Source organism: Opisthocomus hoazin, chromosome 1 (assembly GCF_030867145.1).
Source record: "Opisthocomus hoazin isolate bOpiHoa1 chromosome 1, bOpiHoa1.hap1, whole genome shotgun sequence".
NCBI lineage: Eukaryota > Metazoa > Chordata > Aves > Opisthocomiformes > Opisthocomidae > Opisthocomus > Opisthocomus hoazin.
The window spans coordinates 137,662,146-137,677,157 of record NC_134414.1 but is presented as its reverse complement, the minus strand read 5'-3'; the positions used below and the strand labels follow the sequence as shown (position 1 = coordinate 137,677,157).

General features: G+C 37.5%; 1 protein-coding gene across 5 annotated transcripts in view; it reads left to right on the top strand.

The window, feature by feature from the left end:
• SPAG17 (sperm associated antigen 17) overlaps positions 1 to 15,012 on the top strand; it is a 125,866-nt gene that overhangs the window by 9,101 nt on the left and 101,753 nt on the right. For 4 of the 5 annotated variants that reach the window (XM_075437750.1, XM_075437771.1, XM_075437742.1 and 1 more), the window contains exon 4: positions 14,232 to 14,363. In XM_075437750.1, the coding sequence (XP_075293865.1) occupies positions 14,232 to 14,363 (132 nt within the window). Of the gene's footprint in view, positions 1 to 14,231; positions 14,364 to 15,012 lie in introns of those variants that run through there. The other variant, XM_075437781.1, reaches the window with a different exon arrangement.

Sequence of the window (15,012 nt, the reverse complement as noted above, 5' to 3'; positions counted from 1 at the left end):
GGTGGTGTCACAAATTCCAGAAAAACAATTAGACTCTTCTCTCTCAGATGCTCCCAGTTATTTAGAGATTTCGACCTTCATTTACGGGAATGCAGTCCCATAAATGAAACACCATCTCTCTGTGCTAGTATCCATTTTAATCTCAGTTTGATGTTACATTCTAACCTGGTTTGTCTAGTGGGGTATGTCAGCGGGGTTAGGAATCATGCTTACTACAAAGAGTACTTCCTCCTACCTTGTTAATATTTTACTTACAGCTTGTGAGAGGTTATAAAAGCCTGCGATTAATTGGAAGATTGTCTAAAATTTTCTCAGGTAGAGTTTTATGGCCCTACAGACCTGGAGCATAAAGAATTTTGGATCCCTCTAAAAAGATCTTGTTTGCATTTTAGTTCTGCAATGACTAATAAACTTTTTATGTAGCTCAGGTTTTCGTGGACTTTATAACGGGTCTATTTAGTTGCACTCTGTTTTTCAGTAATGCCAGGCTACTATCTGAACAAGTCCCTTTGGAATTATTTGCCACTGACATGACTGTGAATTTTATGCAATTAACCCTCTTCATTTAGGACTAGCCTCGCAGGCAAACTCACCCTTATGTTACCTGGTATGTAAAACCTCTTCAGTCCTACTGACAGCGGGATTTTGAAGTCTAACTCTAAGCAGAAGCTTTGTATGATACCTGTATTTAATTACTAAGAGCAATTTTTTCTTGTGAAGTGGATACTTATTAAATTCCAGCTGTCAGTGCTGTGTCTCATTAGCTACTTACTTTACGCCTCAAAGACATTTTTTTTCCTCCCCTCCTTTAAGAGAGAGTATAAAGTGCCTGTTGTGACCTTTTGCTTGGACTCGGTTTCCGTTCTGGCTGTAGCGAATTAAAAGATTGATCATGTTGCCACAAGCATTAAAATCCTGCCTCTCTGGGCAGAATTTGCTCCTGAGCGTTCACTTGAAGTCCCATGTGTAGCTTGTGCATTCAGAGCTTTCACTGCAGTAAGGATAAATGAGCACGATGTTATCACAGGGCATAGGGCTGTGAAATGTTCGTCTGAGAGGAGCATTTCTATCTTTACCGCATACGGTTCTCTTTGTGGCAATATTCAACACACTGGCATTTCCACAAGTGCATATTCATTTCTAGGAAGACTGTGAATGAGATTCCTGATGTTTAATGGTGTTTGAACATATGCTGTGTACATGTGTGTGAGTTTAGGACTGATGACATGCATGGTAATGTGGTTATTAGTGGTAATAATAATAACATTGTTACCCATATCATTGGTCTTCCACATTGTGTCTACTGAAATACAAGGGGTTCTGATAAATTTAAGTGCAGCACTCTGCAGTGCCTACAAGTCTAGAAACTAACAAGCTGCTCTTGGTATATTGCAAGCTAATTATGTATCATATTAAAGTAATTCCTGTTGTGTATTCTAAATTATTTCCCTTTAGGGTTTCTATCATCTTACTGTGTTGTATTTCATATAGCTCTTATTGTACAAAGTGAAGAGGATCAGGGCAAGGTTTATGAATATGTAGCTAAAAGATTTCCAAGTCCAGGAGATTTAGGTATCTAACACCTTCTCTGTCTCTTAAGTGACTTGATGGGAGCAGGAGTCCTGATTGGTAATTTTGTGCTAATTCCAGCACTTAATTAAATGATGTTAGGCTGAGCCTCTCATAAAGATGCCGTGGAAATTATTCTTTTTCTTTGTATATGGAAGCAAAAATTTTGCACTTCCTGTAAAGTATCAACAGATTTTATAATGAATCAGATTAATTTGTTGTGTACAGTTTTTCCAACAGACAGAACTCTAGTATGTTTGAATAAAAAATATATATATATGCATTTTGTAAGCAGGGTATGTGTCTTTTATTGTTTATATGCCTGTTTGTTTTGTCAGCTTTCAATTAAGATTGGCAGTGTCATGTGTAATTAAGGTGCTTTACCACTACTAAATATGATAGCATTTTAGTTTCCAGACTTTGAATTTTGAAAATCTATTCAAGCTTAAGTTTTCCGCACTAGATTTGTTCATGAGGCTGATTCCCCACCACCACCACTTTGAAAATTCTGTTGAGATTGGGTTCAGGGGCTATGTGGATGGAAGGATTTTTTTTTTTTTTTTTTTTTTTTTTTTTTTTTGTAAGAGTTGTTTTCCAGTTTTGCTGGACTTACTGGGATGGGGTCAAGAAAGCTACCTTTATGTTACCCAGGAATTTTTGAGAAGGAATTTTGTCCCATACTCATAAGGGAACAAGCTGGAGCTGGGGAGTAGTACCTTGATGAGAAAAGATTGTGAAAGAAGATGGAGCCTCATGTGTCCCCTTCATGTGAGAAGACTGAAAGTAGATAGATGGTGTGGCAAAAAGTGGACAGTTGAATAAGGGTGTTGGCCATTAGAGAGAGAGGGATGGAAGCAAGGGAGATGTGGAACAATTTTATGGTTCTCAGATAAACTGAGATGCTTGGAATAGACTTGTGGAAAAATGAAAAAAGGCACAAGGGGCAGAGAGGAGAGAAGTTTTGTTTGGCTGTGGATCCCAGAATGCTGCCTTCAATATGTGTCCTTGTGCTTGTGAAGCCAGCAAAACTGAAGTCTTGTAACAGCAGCATCCTTCTACGCTGCTCTGACTGATCTCCAGGACAAGCCATCCTGTGTAACCAAAAAGGCTTAATTGCAATTAAAAATGCTAATCTTTATTCCACTACCTGTCAAGAGTTAATATTTTAATTCTGGTTTCTCGCAGCAAGGCTCCTATCTATAGTTGTCAAACTGAAAAATTTAATCGAAATGGATGCCAAATCCAAATCGTGGCCCATTCTCATCCTGGAGTTCTGTGGGACTGGAGCAGAATAAATCAAATGTGAAGAAGTATTTTCCAGCTGCTGATCACTGGGTAGATAGCTAACTCTGCTGGCGTCTCCAGCATTCTGAGGATGGGAGGCAGCCTGGGCAGTGTGCGCTACGCTCCAGAAATCCTCACCAGACTTACAATTCCTTGAGGTCAGGTTAGAATACAAGTTAGAAAAGCTCCTAGGCATGGCAGAATTTTATATATATAAAAAAATAAACCTGAGGAGTAAATTCACCTTCTGCTAGGTTCTGTATAGTATGCTGGGAAAAGTGGAAGTGTGCTTTAAGTAGAAAAGATGAGCACAACCCAGAGGAAGAGGACATTACACATGTGGAGTGAAGTCAGCGGTAGCAGCAAATCCCATTACTTGAAGGGAATGAGAAGAGGAGGTGGTTGAGGAAGGCATTCATGTCAGAAAGGAAAAAGTAAATGGACTCTGGGCTTTGGGCCTCAAATGTAGTAGAAGTGTTTGGTGTAGTTGAAAGGAAAGTTTCCAGCAAGTGATTTTTTTTCAATCCTGCACCCTGTATTTAATGATGCCTTTTTTCTCCTCTTCATCATTCCTTCCCCTGCGAGACACAGCTTTGAAAGGAAGAGTCTTCCTTCTCCCTTCATCTCTAGTAAAACTGACCAAATGTTCTCTGTGTCCATCTCAGTCTAGGCTGGGAAGGGCTTACTTCTCCGAGAGCTAACTTTTGTGGTCAGGTGTGAAAACTTCAGACTCATTTTTCAAGTGTAAATATGATCTGGTTTCCCAAGAGACCATAGTGAATGCTACAGAAATAAATATATATTTGTGTGCACAGAATAAGATTGCTAAATTGTTTTGATTCTTCTTTTTTGGTGAGAAAGGCTACTGACAAGAAAATTTCTAAACACTGTAGCCCAAGAGCTGGATTTCTTACCACTGTTGGTATCACCAGTTTTTTTTTATGTTCTGTGAAATTAGTAAATAAATAGATTTGATTGGCGGAAGAGACTGTTGTGACCTGTAGCACAGGTCACAGTATTTTTTTATAAGATAATCTGTGTGTTGAAATTTTTAAAATCAAGATTGGATATTTTTTCTAAATGATTGAAAACAGTTGAGAATCTGCTACAACTTAATTTGTTTCTGGGGAGAACCTTTCCTGATCAAAGTTACTTCTAGTTTCAGTGTAAATGTATATTTCAGTGTATAGTTTACAGCCATTTTTACTAAATTAAATAAAAACTTGCAGTTTATCTTCTCTGTGTAGAAACTTTGAGATTTTGCTCAAATTGCCCCTTAATTTTTCTTTTTTATTTAGCAAAGTGTAATAAATTCCTTTGTGGGTTTTTTCAATTCTTTAATAATTTCTGTGAATCTTCTCTAACAAACATTTAAAGTTCACTTTTTATTTAATTGTGGACATTGAATGGACTTAGTGTTTTTGTTGAATACATATCAAATACAAGCATAACGTAAGGCATGTGCTCCTATTTGATAGCTTATTGTGTACAAACCTTAAGATTCTGTAAGTTATCTTGGCGTCTGTCTTGTACAGAGAGCTAATTTTAGATTAATTGGCTCGTCCTTGACCAATGAGTCCTTCCCAAAGTTACCATTTACAGGTTGTCCATTCTGTAAATTTGGCCTGTTTTCTTTCCTCTGAGATATAAGTCTTGTAATTTAACAAAATCAAATCCCATTGCTTTCTTGCACTATGCTAGCTACATTAACTGAATTTCTTTGTATTAAGTAGTTTTCCACTGCATTCTTTATATCTCCCATGGTTATTGTGTCTTCCAGAGATCTTGTAATTGAAGACTTTGTGTCTTTTCCCAGATCACTGACAAACTTTAAATAGAGTAGTCTCAATATGTTGTATGCTTCAGACCCCACAAGAAACTCATCTGTTTGATGATGACTCTTCGTAACTGCAGTTTTAGATCTCTCAGTTAAGGAGTTTTAATCCTTGTCACTGCTTTCTAAACCAGTAGTCAAGGAATACTTAGGGAATTCTGCTTCTCATTGTATCATAGTATCTCTTTCAACTGGAATTGCAGTCTTAACAGAGAAAACAATTTTCTTTGTGAAAAGGCCACCTTTTTGCCCCCCTCCTCCAAAATGAACAAAATTAAATTGGTAATAATTGTTTTACCCTCCTTTTATTTGTTATTCTGCAATGATCAGTGTTACATTGCCAGCACTTAAAGTACATACATTATTCTGGTTTCCATTTTTCAAGTGTTGGTGTGACATCAGCTTTCTTTTATTTACTTTAAAACTGCCCCTGTTCTCCAACATTCAGTTAAAGCTGATCATCCAAAGAGCTCCTCAGCTACCTGTTTTTAGTACTACTTTGGTTACGTTGTCTAGATGTACTGGTTTTTGGCATGCCTAGCTTTAAAAACTGGCTTTTTGCAACTTGCTGTTGATACAGTTGGAAATAACTGCCTATTAATGAAGTGATACAACCCATATTATATGTTGTTTTTCTGAATATGAAGCAGAATAATCACTGATTAGCCCTACTTTTCCTGTATCTTTATTGACTCTTCTACTGTTTCCATTTAATACCAGATCTGCATGGCAAATGGTTCTCACAAAACCTCACTTTATTTTACCTCCTTGCTAACAGAGAAGTAATATCAACTCAGATACTTCAAACTTCTGAACTGATGAAAGGAGGAGAAGTGCCAGTTTTACTGAGTCAAGATACAGAACAGCCAGCCATATCATCAGGCATACTGAGATATCAACCTGGTTGATAGTTTCAACAAACAAACCAAATAGACCCCCAAATTAAATCCTTCTACTGCCAAGCATAATATGCACAGTTTTGCCACTAAAATGCAGTTCAGTTGAATGCTTGCATATAAATCTTAATTAGTTCATGCTTTGTACAGCTCTTTTTGAGGACTAAAAGGTTATTGGTTAGAAATAGAATCTTGCATTGTTTTAAAATTATTTATATGGTATATGGGCTTTTTTCTTTGGCTTGTTTTTTTTCTTCCCCAAGATTGTGCTGTCAGAATCCTTGGGAAACTGTGTAATGTCCACAGTACTTCTTGCCTTAATAGGCAATATATCAGAGACAGAAGGATTCTTGGATTTCCTAGGTGTAAATGAAACAGATTCCTCTCCTGTCACTTCCAACACAAAATACATAATCCAAGAGCTTCTGTAGGATAGTAAAACAATGAACAAGCTGAAGTGGAAAAAAATTGAGTTAATTTAGTAGGAAGCAGTGGATTTAAAGCAGTCTTTAAGCATTTCTGTGAATTAGTGCTTTGCTAGAAGTGTGTAAAATGTAGCCTTATGAAGTGAGGATTGCTGCTGGTAAGATCGAAGTGCTAATCACGTCATGATGTAAAGAGAAGGTCCACTTTAGATTGGAACTGAGTGTGTAGTTCTTGGGATAGGTGGTCTTGCTGTGATATGAAATTTTATGTATGTATGGTATTATATATGCATGTATTATTATGTGATATACATCATATATACCTATGTAATAGATATATTTAAAATACATATTTAAAAATGTGTGTGTGCATGTAATTATTCAAAACTACCTTCTATTACTGACCCCAACAGCATGAATTTTGTTCAAGAAACTGGTTAAGAATAGGTATTCTGTTTCTAAATAACGTTTATGTCCTCTCTTCAGTAGGTCTTAAATACCATGTACCTTTCTATTATACCTTTCTATTGTCTGATGTCCCATTTTTGAACTCTCTTGTCATTGTCTCTAACTATATCCTCAGAAAAAAAGAAAGAGGGCGCAGTAGGGATAAGGAGTATGCATTTATTTTGTCTTAAGGATGATATAATAAATTCCTAGCGTAGAAAAATTAAAAGTTTTGTTTTTAGTTTAATGTGAAAACAGAACTCTTAATGTCACAGACATAATGCTTATGGCAAGCAATATATTCACCCAAGAAGTACAAGCTGTTGTGAGTTGTGTAGCATCTGGAGGAGAGCAAAGACTTGTTAGTAACAAGGGTATGTGTCACTGATGAAAAAAGTTCCAGAAATAATGCTATTCAGGAGTATTTTTAAGGAAGCCTTTTGGTTTCCTGTGGCAGCATATAATTATAGAAGTGACACGTTTGTGGAAGTGTATAGATTTTGACAAAACACCAGCAGAAAGGTTGTGGTCAAGAACAGGCTTTCTCAAAGGTCGAGACAGTCGTATTAAAACACGCAACCTTCTCAGTCCAAAAATATATGTCAGTAGAAGTCTATGTTGTAATAAGAGTTAGAAGGATTTTGCTTTCATTCCACTGTAGAGCAAAATTAATTTAAAAAACTGTAAAGTGAAACAGCTGAGGAGCCAAAACTTGTCTGGTGTCATTGTTTCAATGAGAAGGTTTGACAGTAAAAATAACTTTGGCAGCCATGTGAATGGTCAGGAGGATAGAAAGATTTAATTTTCTTATTCATTCCAGTATAGACCAAAATAAATATTGTGGTCTTAAATGTCATAATAAAATGGAACAATTCTCCAGTCAGCCTTTGTCAAGTGCTGTCATGTGGATGCCAATTAAGAGAATTTTATTGTAGAAGGACTTGGCTCTTATACTGCATGCATATGCAGAGGATTAATGCTCAAGAAACAGTTTCGAATTGTCATTAAATGAAAATGCCTTTTAGGGAGGTACTGGCTCCAGGGAAGGGTAAGGGACTTTAAATACTGCTGTGTGCACTATCTCCTCGTTTGTTTTCAGCTCTGTTGTATCCGTTACCAAGCTCCTACCAGGTACGTCACAGTACAGAACATGGTATGTTTTGTAAACGATCACACTGCATGAGGTGGTATGTTTACCTGAGATATGTATTGTCTTGTCTTCCAAGGAGAATTTAACTAATCTGCCTCCTGGGTCCAAGTATTTAGGTCATTTTACTTAAAAGCATGTTAAGGAAAAAAATCGTTAGCTTGGGTTTAGCAAGTTTCACAGCTCCCATTGGTTTTCAGCTATTTGTGAATATCGATATGAATGAGCTTTACAGAAGACTACCAGTGGCTGTGTAGCAGCTGAGGTTAGATTTACCCCCCTATTTTTCTCACACGAGACCTTTAAAATCAATTCAGTTTGCTCTGCTGCCAACTGAATAGGAACAACTTCTGGCTGTGCCAAACTATTCCAAACAGACACTTGTCACACCCCAGGCTACAAATCTTTGGCATCTTCAGATGAACTGCAAACTTTGGTTATCCACATTCCTCCTAGATAATGTTAAGGTATTCCGAGATTTCCTACGTCTTGAAGATTTTACTAGAACTCACTGAGAAAAAGCTACACGAGCTTCTACCTGTCCTGCTCACCTTACTTCATTCTTACTTCTTAATGCCTTTCACTGGTGGACTTCTTAGTGCTTGCTAAATTGCTTGGACAGACAATTGCCTTGCTAGCACCAGTATCCAAGAGTGTAGAATATCATTGTCAAATGGCTTCTCATAACTCCACCAAATGGAAACAAAAGAAAACGTCCTGACAAAAGAAAAGACGTTCTCCTGGATTCAGCTGCCTTTCCAAAACAGTTCTGTGTTCTAGATGCCAGTCCCGTATGGATGCCTTAATGACCTAGGTCATCCTAGTGGCATTAGAAGTGTGTGTGTGATCAGGTAAATTGTTCTAAGCCTCGAATAACAGGAAAGGGATTTTTATTGCAAATGTAGAAAGCTCATGCCACCTAAAAAGAATAAAATATTACCCAGACTAAAGACATACCACCATGTCTTTGCATCAGCCTTTGCCATTGTCAGAGAATCTGATGCCACTGCATGATCAATAGTGGCCTGTGTAGTCCTTTAAGTTACCAAATTCTATGCCTTCCATTTGGGCTTTATTTATGCCATGAGACTGAACTGTTGTTGCTGTGAACCAATCAATCCTAGAAATTGTAGTTGCTTGCAATCAATTTCTGAAGTCTCTCCAGTTCAGCATCTCTTTCCAGGGACCCTTCTAAGGACAGTATGTCATGTTAAGAAGTACCAGGATTTCTAAATGCTGGAACTGAGGCAAAAAGTCTTGAGCTTCTGCAGGAAAACAATCTGTCTACTAATGTTCCATTTCTTAATGTCTGAGAGGTCAGGTTCTGTTAGTTACATGAGACAACTGAACATGTTCATCTTTTCTTTCAATTTCAGAATAGTGACTCATCTTCATAGTCCTAATTCTAGGATTCTAGAAGCAATGCCCTCTGCATGTATTATTATTTTATGACTGTTCGTTGTAATTATTTGACCTGAGGCCATTCATAAAATTGCTGATGATTTATTTTCTAGGAAGGAAACTTCATACCTTTTGAAATTCATCTATCTGTTTAAACCCTGCTTTAGAACACTGGTGAGACCTTGGTTTTGCTTCCTAGATTACAAGGTTTGCTGCATGCATGCAACTTGCTATGAGATTTCCTACTTTTTCTGTGCAGGTTTTTTTGAAATCTCTGTGTAGCTAGAGTAAACAGCAAGTATGTCTGTAAGAATGTCATCCTTAAATTGTTAGAGGAACCCTCCAGAGCAGCCAAAGGAAATGCTGTTCTCTGTTTTGTTGCCTTCAAAAATTTCAGGCGACTATAATTGGTTAATTAAGGACAATAAGACATTTTTCTCAAGTAGAGCAACTAATCTCAGAATTCTTTGTCACCAAATAAAAAAGCCCAAAGCCCTTTTGCAAAGCTGGACCAAGGTGGAAAAATTGTGCCTAGGAGTTTTGTGGTGCCAAGTCTACGAGGCTATTGGGACTTCCTGGCCTGTGAGTTCTGACGCGGCTTAGGAAACTGTGGCCAGATGTAGCTAGATGGGTTCTGCCAGCGCTAGGGTTGATGAGACAGCTTTGCTCCTTAAATCTTTTTGTTCCACCTCTGAGTGGGTTCTCTTTGTAGCCAGATGCAGTGTTAGAGAAGTGTGACTAAATCCTTTAGCTTTGTGATGTTCGTTGTGTGGATCCAGTTGGCTGGAATTTCTGGAGACAATTTACTACTCGGGAGCATAAAATATTCTACTCCACAATGGAAAGACTTGCAGATTCATACCAATAAATGTAAACATTTCAAGATTTGATCATAGTAATATACCTCTTCTTCTGAGCACAGATCACAGCAAACTGGCCTGTCCTCTCTTTTTAAAAAGGGTTGGGTTCTGTAGGTGTTCTTCAGAAATCACTGAAATGCTATTTCAACTGTCTCCCCCCAGTTAGTGTTAAAAGGAAACAGGTATCTGAAGGGTCACACATGAACACCATCCCTATGCATAAAGCTCCTCCTTCCTGAGATAGCAATGCTAATGACTGATACTTGGAATCACTGGATATTTGTATTGTATTTTGTCTTCCCTTAAAGCAGTTTGTTTTGGTAACAGTTAGGTGATCAGGAAGCATAGGAGGTACATGTCAGAGATGGTGAGAGCTCTTGTATGGCCTCTTTAATAAAGCCAGGGTGAAAAGTCATACTAATTTTTATGTAATGTAATTTCTTTGTTTCACTTAAATTAGGTTGTTTGTCTGTTTCCCTTAAAACCTTACTTAAGTACTGGTAACACTAAGACATAAACTGTATACCTGTCTTTAAAAGTTCTCATTCTGCATTGATGAGATTAAACAGTTAAGGTATGCCCTCAGGTTGCACATTTTCTGTAGAGAGGTTTAAAGAACAGACCTGCTTACAATGGATATTTCTAACTGGGTTTTTGCTAACCAGATCAAGCTGTGTTGTGATTCGGCAAAAAACAGACTCACTCATATGACTGACAACATATTTTTCTAGGGAGCAAGCAGCCATTGCTGCTCCTTTGAGAAATGTTCTCGCAAGAGAAAGGCAGATATTTGGTACATGAACAGCATACGTATATTCTCAGTATTGCTCAATAGTGAAAGTGTCCTTATTTTAGCAGGTTCAGAAATAGTTAATAGTATATGTAAAGAAGTCTGTTTTGGACAAATGAGATTTATCAGTACGATACACACAGCTTTTGTTCCCTAGTCTGTCTTGAAAGCTGCTTGTGAGGGATTCACAATACTGACGGCAGATTTTAATGTGAAGATTGCCCCTGCCCCCCATATTTACTGGCTTGCTCAGCAAAATACATTTGAACAGTAAATAATAACTTGGTTGGTACATGTAATCCGTATAGCCTCTTGACTGATGGATCTCTTGCTTCATATTGACTTGGACTGTGTCAGCTACTAAGGGATTTGAATTACTGAGGAGTTCTAGAAACCATTACGTTTCTTTTAGGAAGTGTTATGTGAGTCGGAGGTATATGTGATGGCCTGGATTTCTTACAGTTTCAAGAACAAGAGGGAGGACAGGGCTTTAGAAACCTTACCCTGGATATGGGAGAACTATGTTATGAAATGGGCTGACCACTGTTCATAGCAGGTGGTGCTACTGCTTCCAAGTAGTGATAAAGCTGTGAAAGTTGATAGTGCAATTTATCACTTTCAAAGCTTTTCTCATTACAATTTAGCAGCTACAATGGTTCTGTATATTGAAAAGCAGGCATTTCAAAGAAAGAGCCCATAAAGACTCTGGATTTAAATGTTTCCCTAACTGTTAAGACCCGTCTCCTATCTCAGTGGTGCTGGTATCTGCCAGTAGTATAGTGTCACTTACAAGCACTCATGCAGTGTTTGAAGGGCTTGAAATACATGCCCTTTGCACCAGGTAGCTAAATCTCTGCATGGACCATACTGCCACCATATGAGATCAAATACTGCATCACTGAAGCCTTTCTGCACTTCACAAATGTGACCCCTGCTGTGTGAGGAATGCTAGGTTTCCTCTTCCTTTAAAGGAAAAGAGGCCCTACCTAACTGAGTTTGTCCATCCAAGTTTCCATGGTTTCCCACTTAAGAAAAAGGTTGTCACTGGCGGGGTGTAGTATAGCCAATCTGAAATGAATCTACTTCATCACATCCCAAAATATTCCTTCTGTACTTCTACCAAGTCTTTAGCTTTTTTCTTTTTATTGAGGCTCTGTAGGTTCTAAACTGTTTATGCCAGGTGCCTGCATAGTTCACAGGACCACAGATGAAGTAAACATGCATAAGGGTAATAAATTTAATTTCGATCTACTGTGCATGGGTTGATCTATGTTCTGTCTTTAAACTAGCAGTGATGAAGGATTGGGTTTTATTTGTTTATGCATAAAGCAGATTTTACATTGCTGTATGAAAAACTATTTGCTTAGTATTGCCAGATGTAGTGTGCTCAGTTTATCTTTGTCTTATATGTCTGACCTCTCTCCACAGTCATGGAGTGTACTCCTGTTAAATAGTTTGTTTTATACTTCTCTGTCACCTCATGTAAGAAAATTTGTCCTTCCCACCCACTCAAGAGTTGTCCGGCTCACTATAGACCTTGGACAAGTCTCTTCATTTCTGCGTTCTCTATCTACAAAATAGGAATAATCATGATGCATTGCTTTTGACTGGTAAAATGCTTTGAACGTCTCGGGAAGAATGGGTTGTAAAAGAGTCTAAGCATTCCATCCTTCTTCCATGAACAATAAATCAGCAACTGCCATTGAGCTGGGTTGCTATATATACACTTTTCAGGAATCCTTCCAGAATCCCTCCATTTCCCCTCTATTGTGTTTCAAGAAATGTGCAACTCCTCTAGATTAGGCGGTTGGGAAATACTCTTTCCATAGGCTGTTAACACCACTTCTGCAAAAAAAACTGTGGATTTTTTTCTCTCTAAGAGAAATTACTGCGGTATTTCTACCAAAGTCTCTCTCTTTCAGAGCACAGATTTGTGTTGCTAGCTCTGGGTGACTATTTTTTGTTGTAATAGCTAGCAGTTTCTAGTGTGCCTACAGTCTGTAGGAGTTTTTAAGTCTCTACTTAACATATCCTTTCTGCCGTGACTCTGAAGTCAATGGAAGTCTTTCCAGAAGCCTTCTGTGGTTGGTTTATTGAGGTAGTGACCAGTAAGTAGTCTGACTCTGAATACAAAAGAAGTAAAGTAGAACTGATCTTAACCACAATATTTTTTCCTGTGTGTATGTTAAGGAGATCATCAGATTTATTAGTGTTGGAGGGGAAGTATTGTTTTGGGAGGGTTATAAATGCAAATATTTTGGTTATTTTGTCTCCCTGTTACCTGATTCAGAAAAATCTGAATTTTAAAAGGTTTCTTTTTCTGTACATTGCTTTCATTTGTATGAAACAATAATGCAGCATAGAATAGTCTGGGTTCCATTTTGGCTTTGTTTTATTCAGAGAAGCTTGTTTAGTGTTTACGTTTGCTTACCTAGGTTTTACATGAGAAGTGAAAATTTCTGAGCTGGGCAAGAAGCTCTGAAAGCTCAAAGCTAATGGTGATGTTTGCATTAGACAAGACACAGTTCAGTGAGATGCAGTGTACACCTTCATTGTCTGAATCTTAGCAAGCAAAATTGACACCATATGTGCCCAACTGTAATTGCTCCAAGAGGGGAAAAAAGAAACGTGTCACAACACTTGAGTAACACCTAATTCGGTGCATGGTCATAAATAAAGCTGATGGTTGCTTAAAAACAAAAGTAGGAAAATATTATGGTTATATTATTCCTCAACAGCGCTTCCTACATAGGTGAACTTTATTACAGAGACAACACAAGTGAAAAGAAACATATAACAACTTTTTATGGTATTTTTATGTTATTTTATTTTTTTCACAGTAAATAAAGTGGTTATGAGGCTCCAAGGAAAACGGCCCAGATGTTAGTGAGTTGTATGAAATTTAGTGGAAACAAGCTGTAAAAAACATAGTCATAAAACAGCCTGTCAATGCCACACATCTGGACAATGCAGCTGTATGTTCCCGCTGCTGTCATCACCCTAAGAAAACTCAATAGCCTTATTTCACCCCAATTAGGCTGCATACCAACAGAATCAGAATTACACAGGGAGGGGGTGTATTTTCACCAAGACAGACCCTCTCAAATTCCCTGCGAGGAGTTTTTATCTTTCATTCAGGGCTAGTGCCTCAGACACAAGTCACTTTGTAAACAGTACTCCAAACTATTCCCCTTGATTTGCTGTCTGCTAAATGCTTTTTAATTTATTACTTTATAATAAGTAGTTGCTTAATGATGTGTCTTTGTTTAAAACCTAAAAAAATAACAGTTTACTGTGAGAACTGTGTGTCTGTTGACTGTTACATAAATGAAAGAAGTTTTCTCCATTCTAGTTTTATCTCACACTATAACAGATAGAACTTTCTTTGAGGTCTTAGGAACCAAAGAAAAGTTACGCATCTTACCGATATGTTGTTTTCCTGAAAGTGACCATTTTGACCCATACATTGTACAATGTGAGATAGTACTTCCTTGTTTCAGCATGCAAAATACATGTTAAATGCAATATTAAAACTATACAAGTAATAGTTATTTTGGTTTTAATTTTTTTCTCTGCAGGTGATAGAAGTAGCCAAAGCCATTCTGGATAGTGGTGAAGAAATCCCTGTAGCACTAACTGGAAAGCTGTTGAAATTTCAACTGCTTTGTCTCAAACAGAAGGACCTTCAGAGAAGAGAAGCTGAAAAGAAGGTATTATAGTATGTCTTAGGAAGGATGATTAATTAATTTTATGAAGATGCTTCTATTCTAGTGCTGTTTCCAGAAATTCAGCTTTCTCCTCATGCTTAACTTCCTAGATGTGTAAATGAAGAGAAATGTGAATAGAAATTTATCTTTTTAAGTTAATTAGATTTTGGGGAAGAAGCTTTGAATTACTTAAATGCAGGCGAGACAGGGAAAAAAAAAAGAAAAGAAAAAATATTGTGCAAGAACTCTTTGCTAGAGTGAGAAGTAGTAATGTCTTAGCTGAGTGTTAAGACCAATAGAAAACAGAGCTAAAAACTGTCTTCAGCTGTATATATCTCTGTTGAAGTATAAGTGGGAGAGTTATTACTTGAGAGGTATCAAGGATAGATGCAGAGGAGCACTATGAAGAATTTATTATCATGGATCACCTATATAGAGGACATTTGGAGAAGTTATCTATTCCGTCCTCCAGCACTAAGGCAGGATAAAATTTACATAAATGATTCCTGGCAGATGTTTGTTGTACCTCTTCATAAACCTTCCACTGCTGTGCTTTTGCTTTTCTACATCAACCAGCATTACAGCTAAACTATCTCTGCAACGTAGCCATTTGGAAAAGGTTTCTAACCTTATCAACGCTGCTCTAATATAA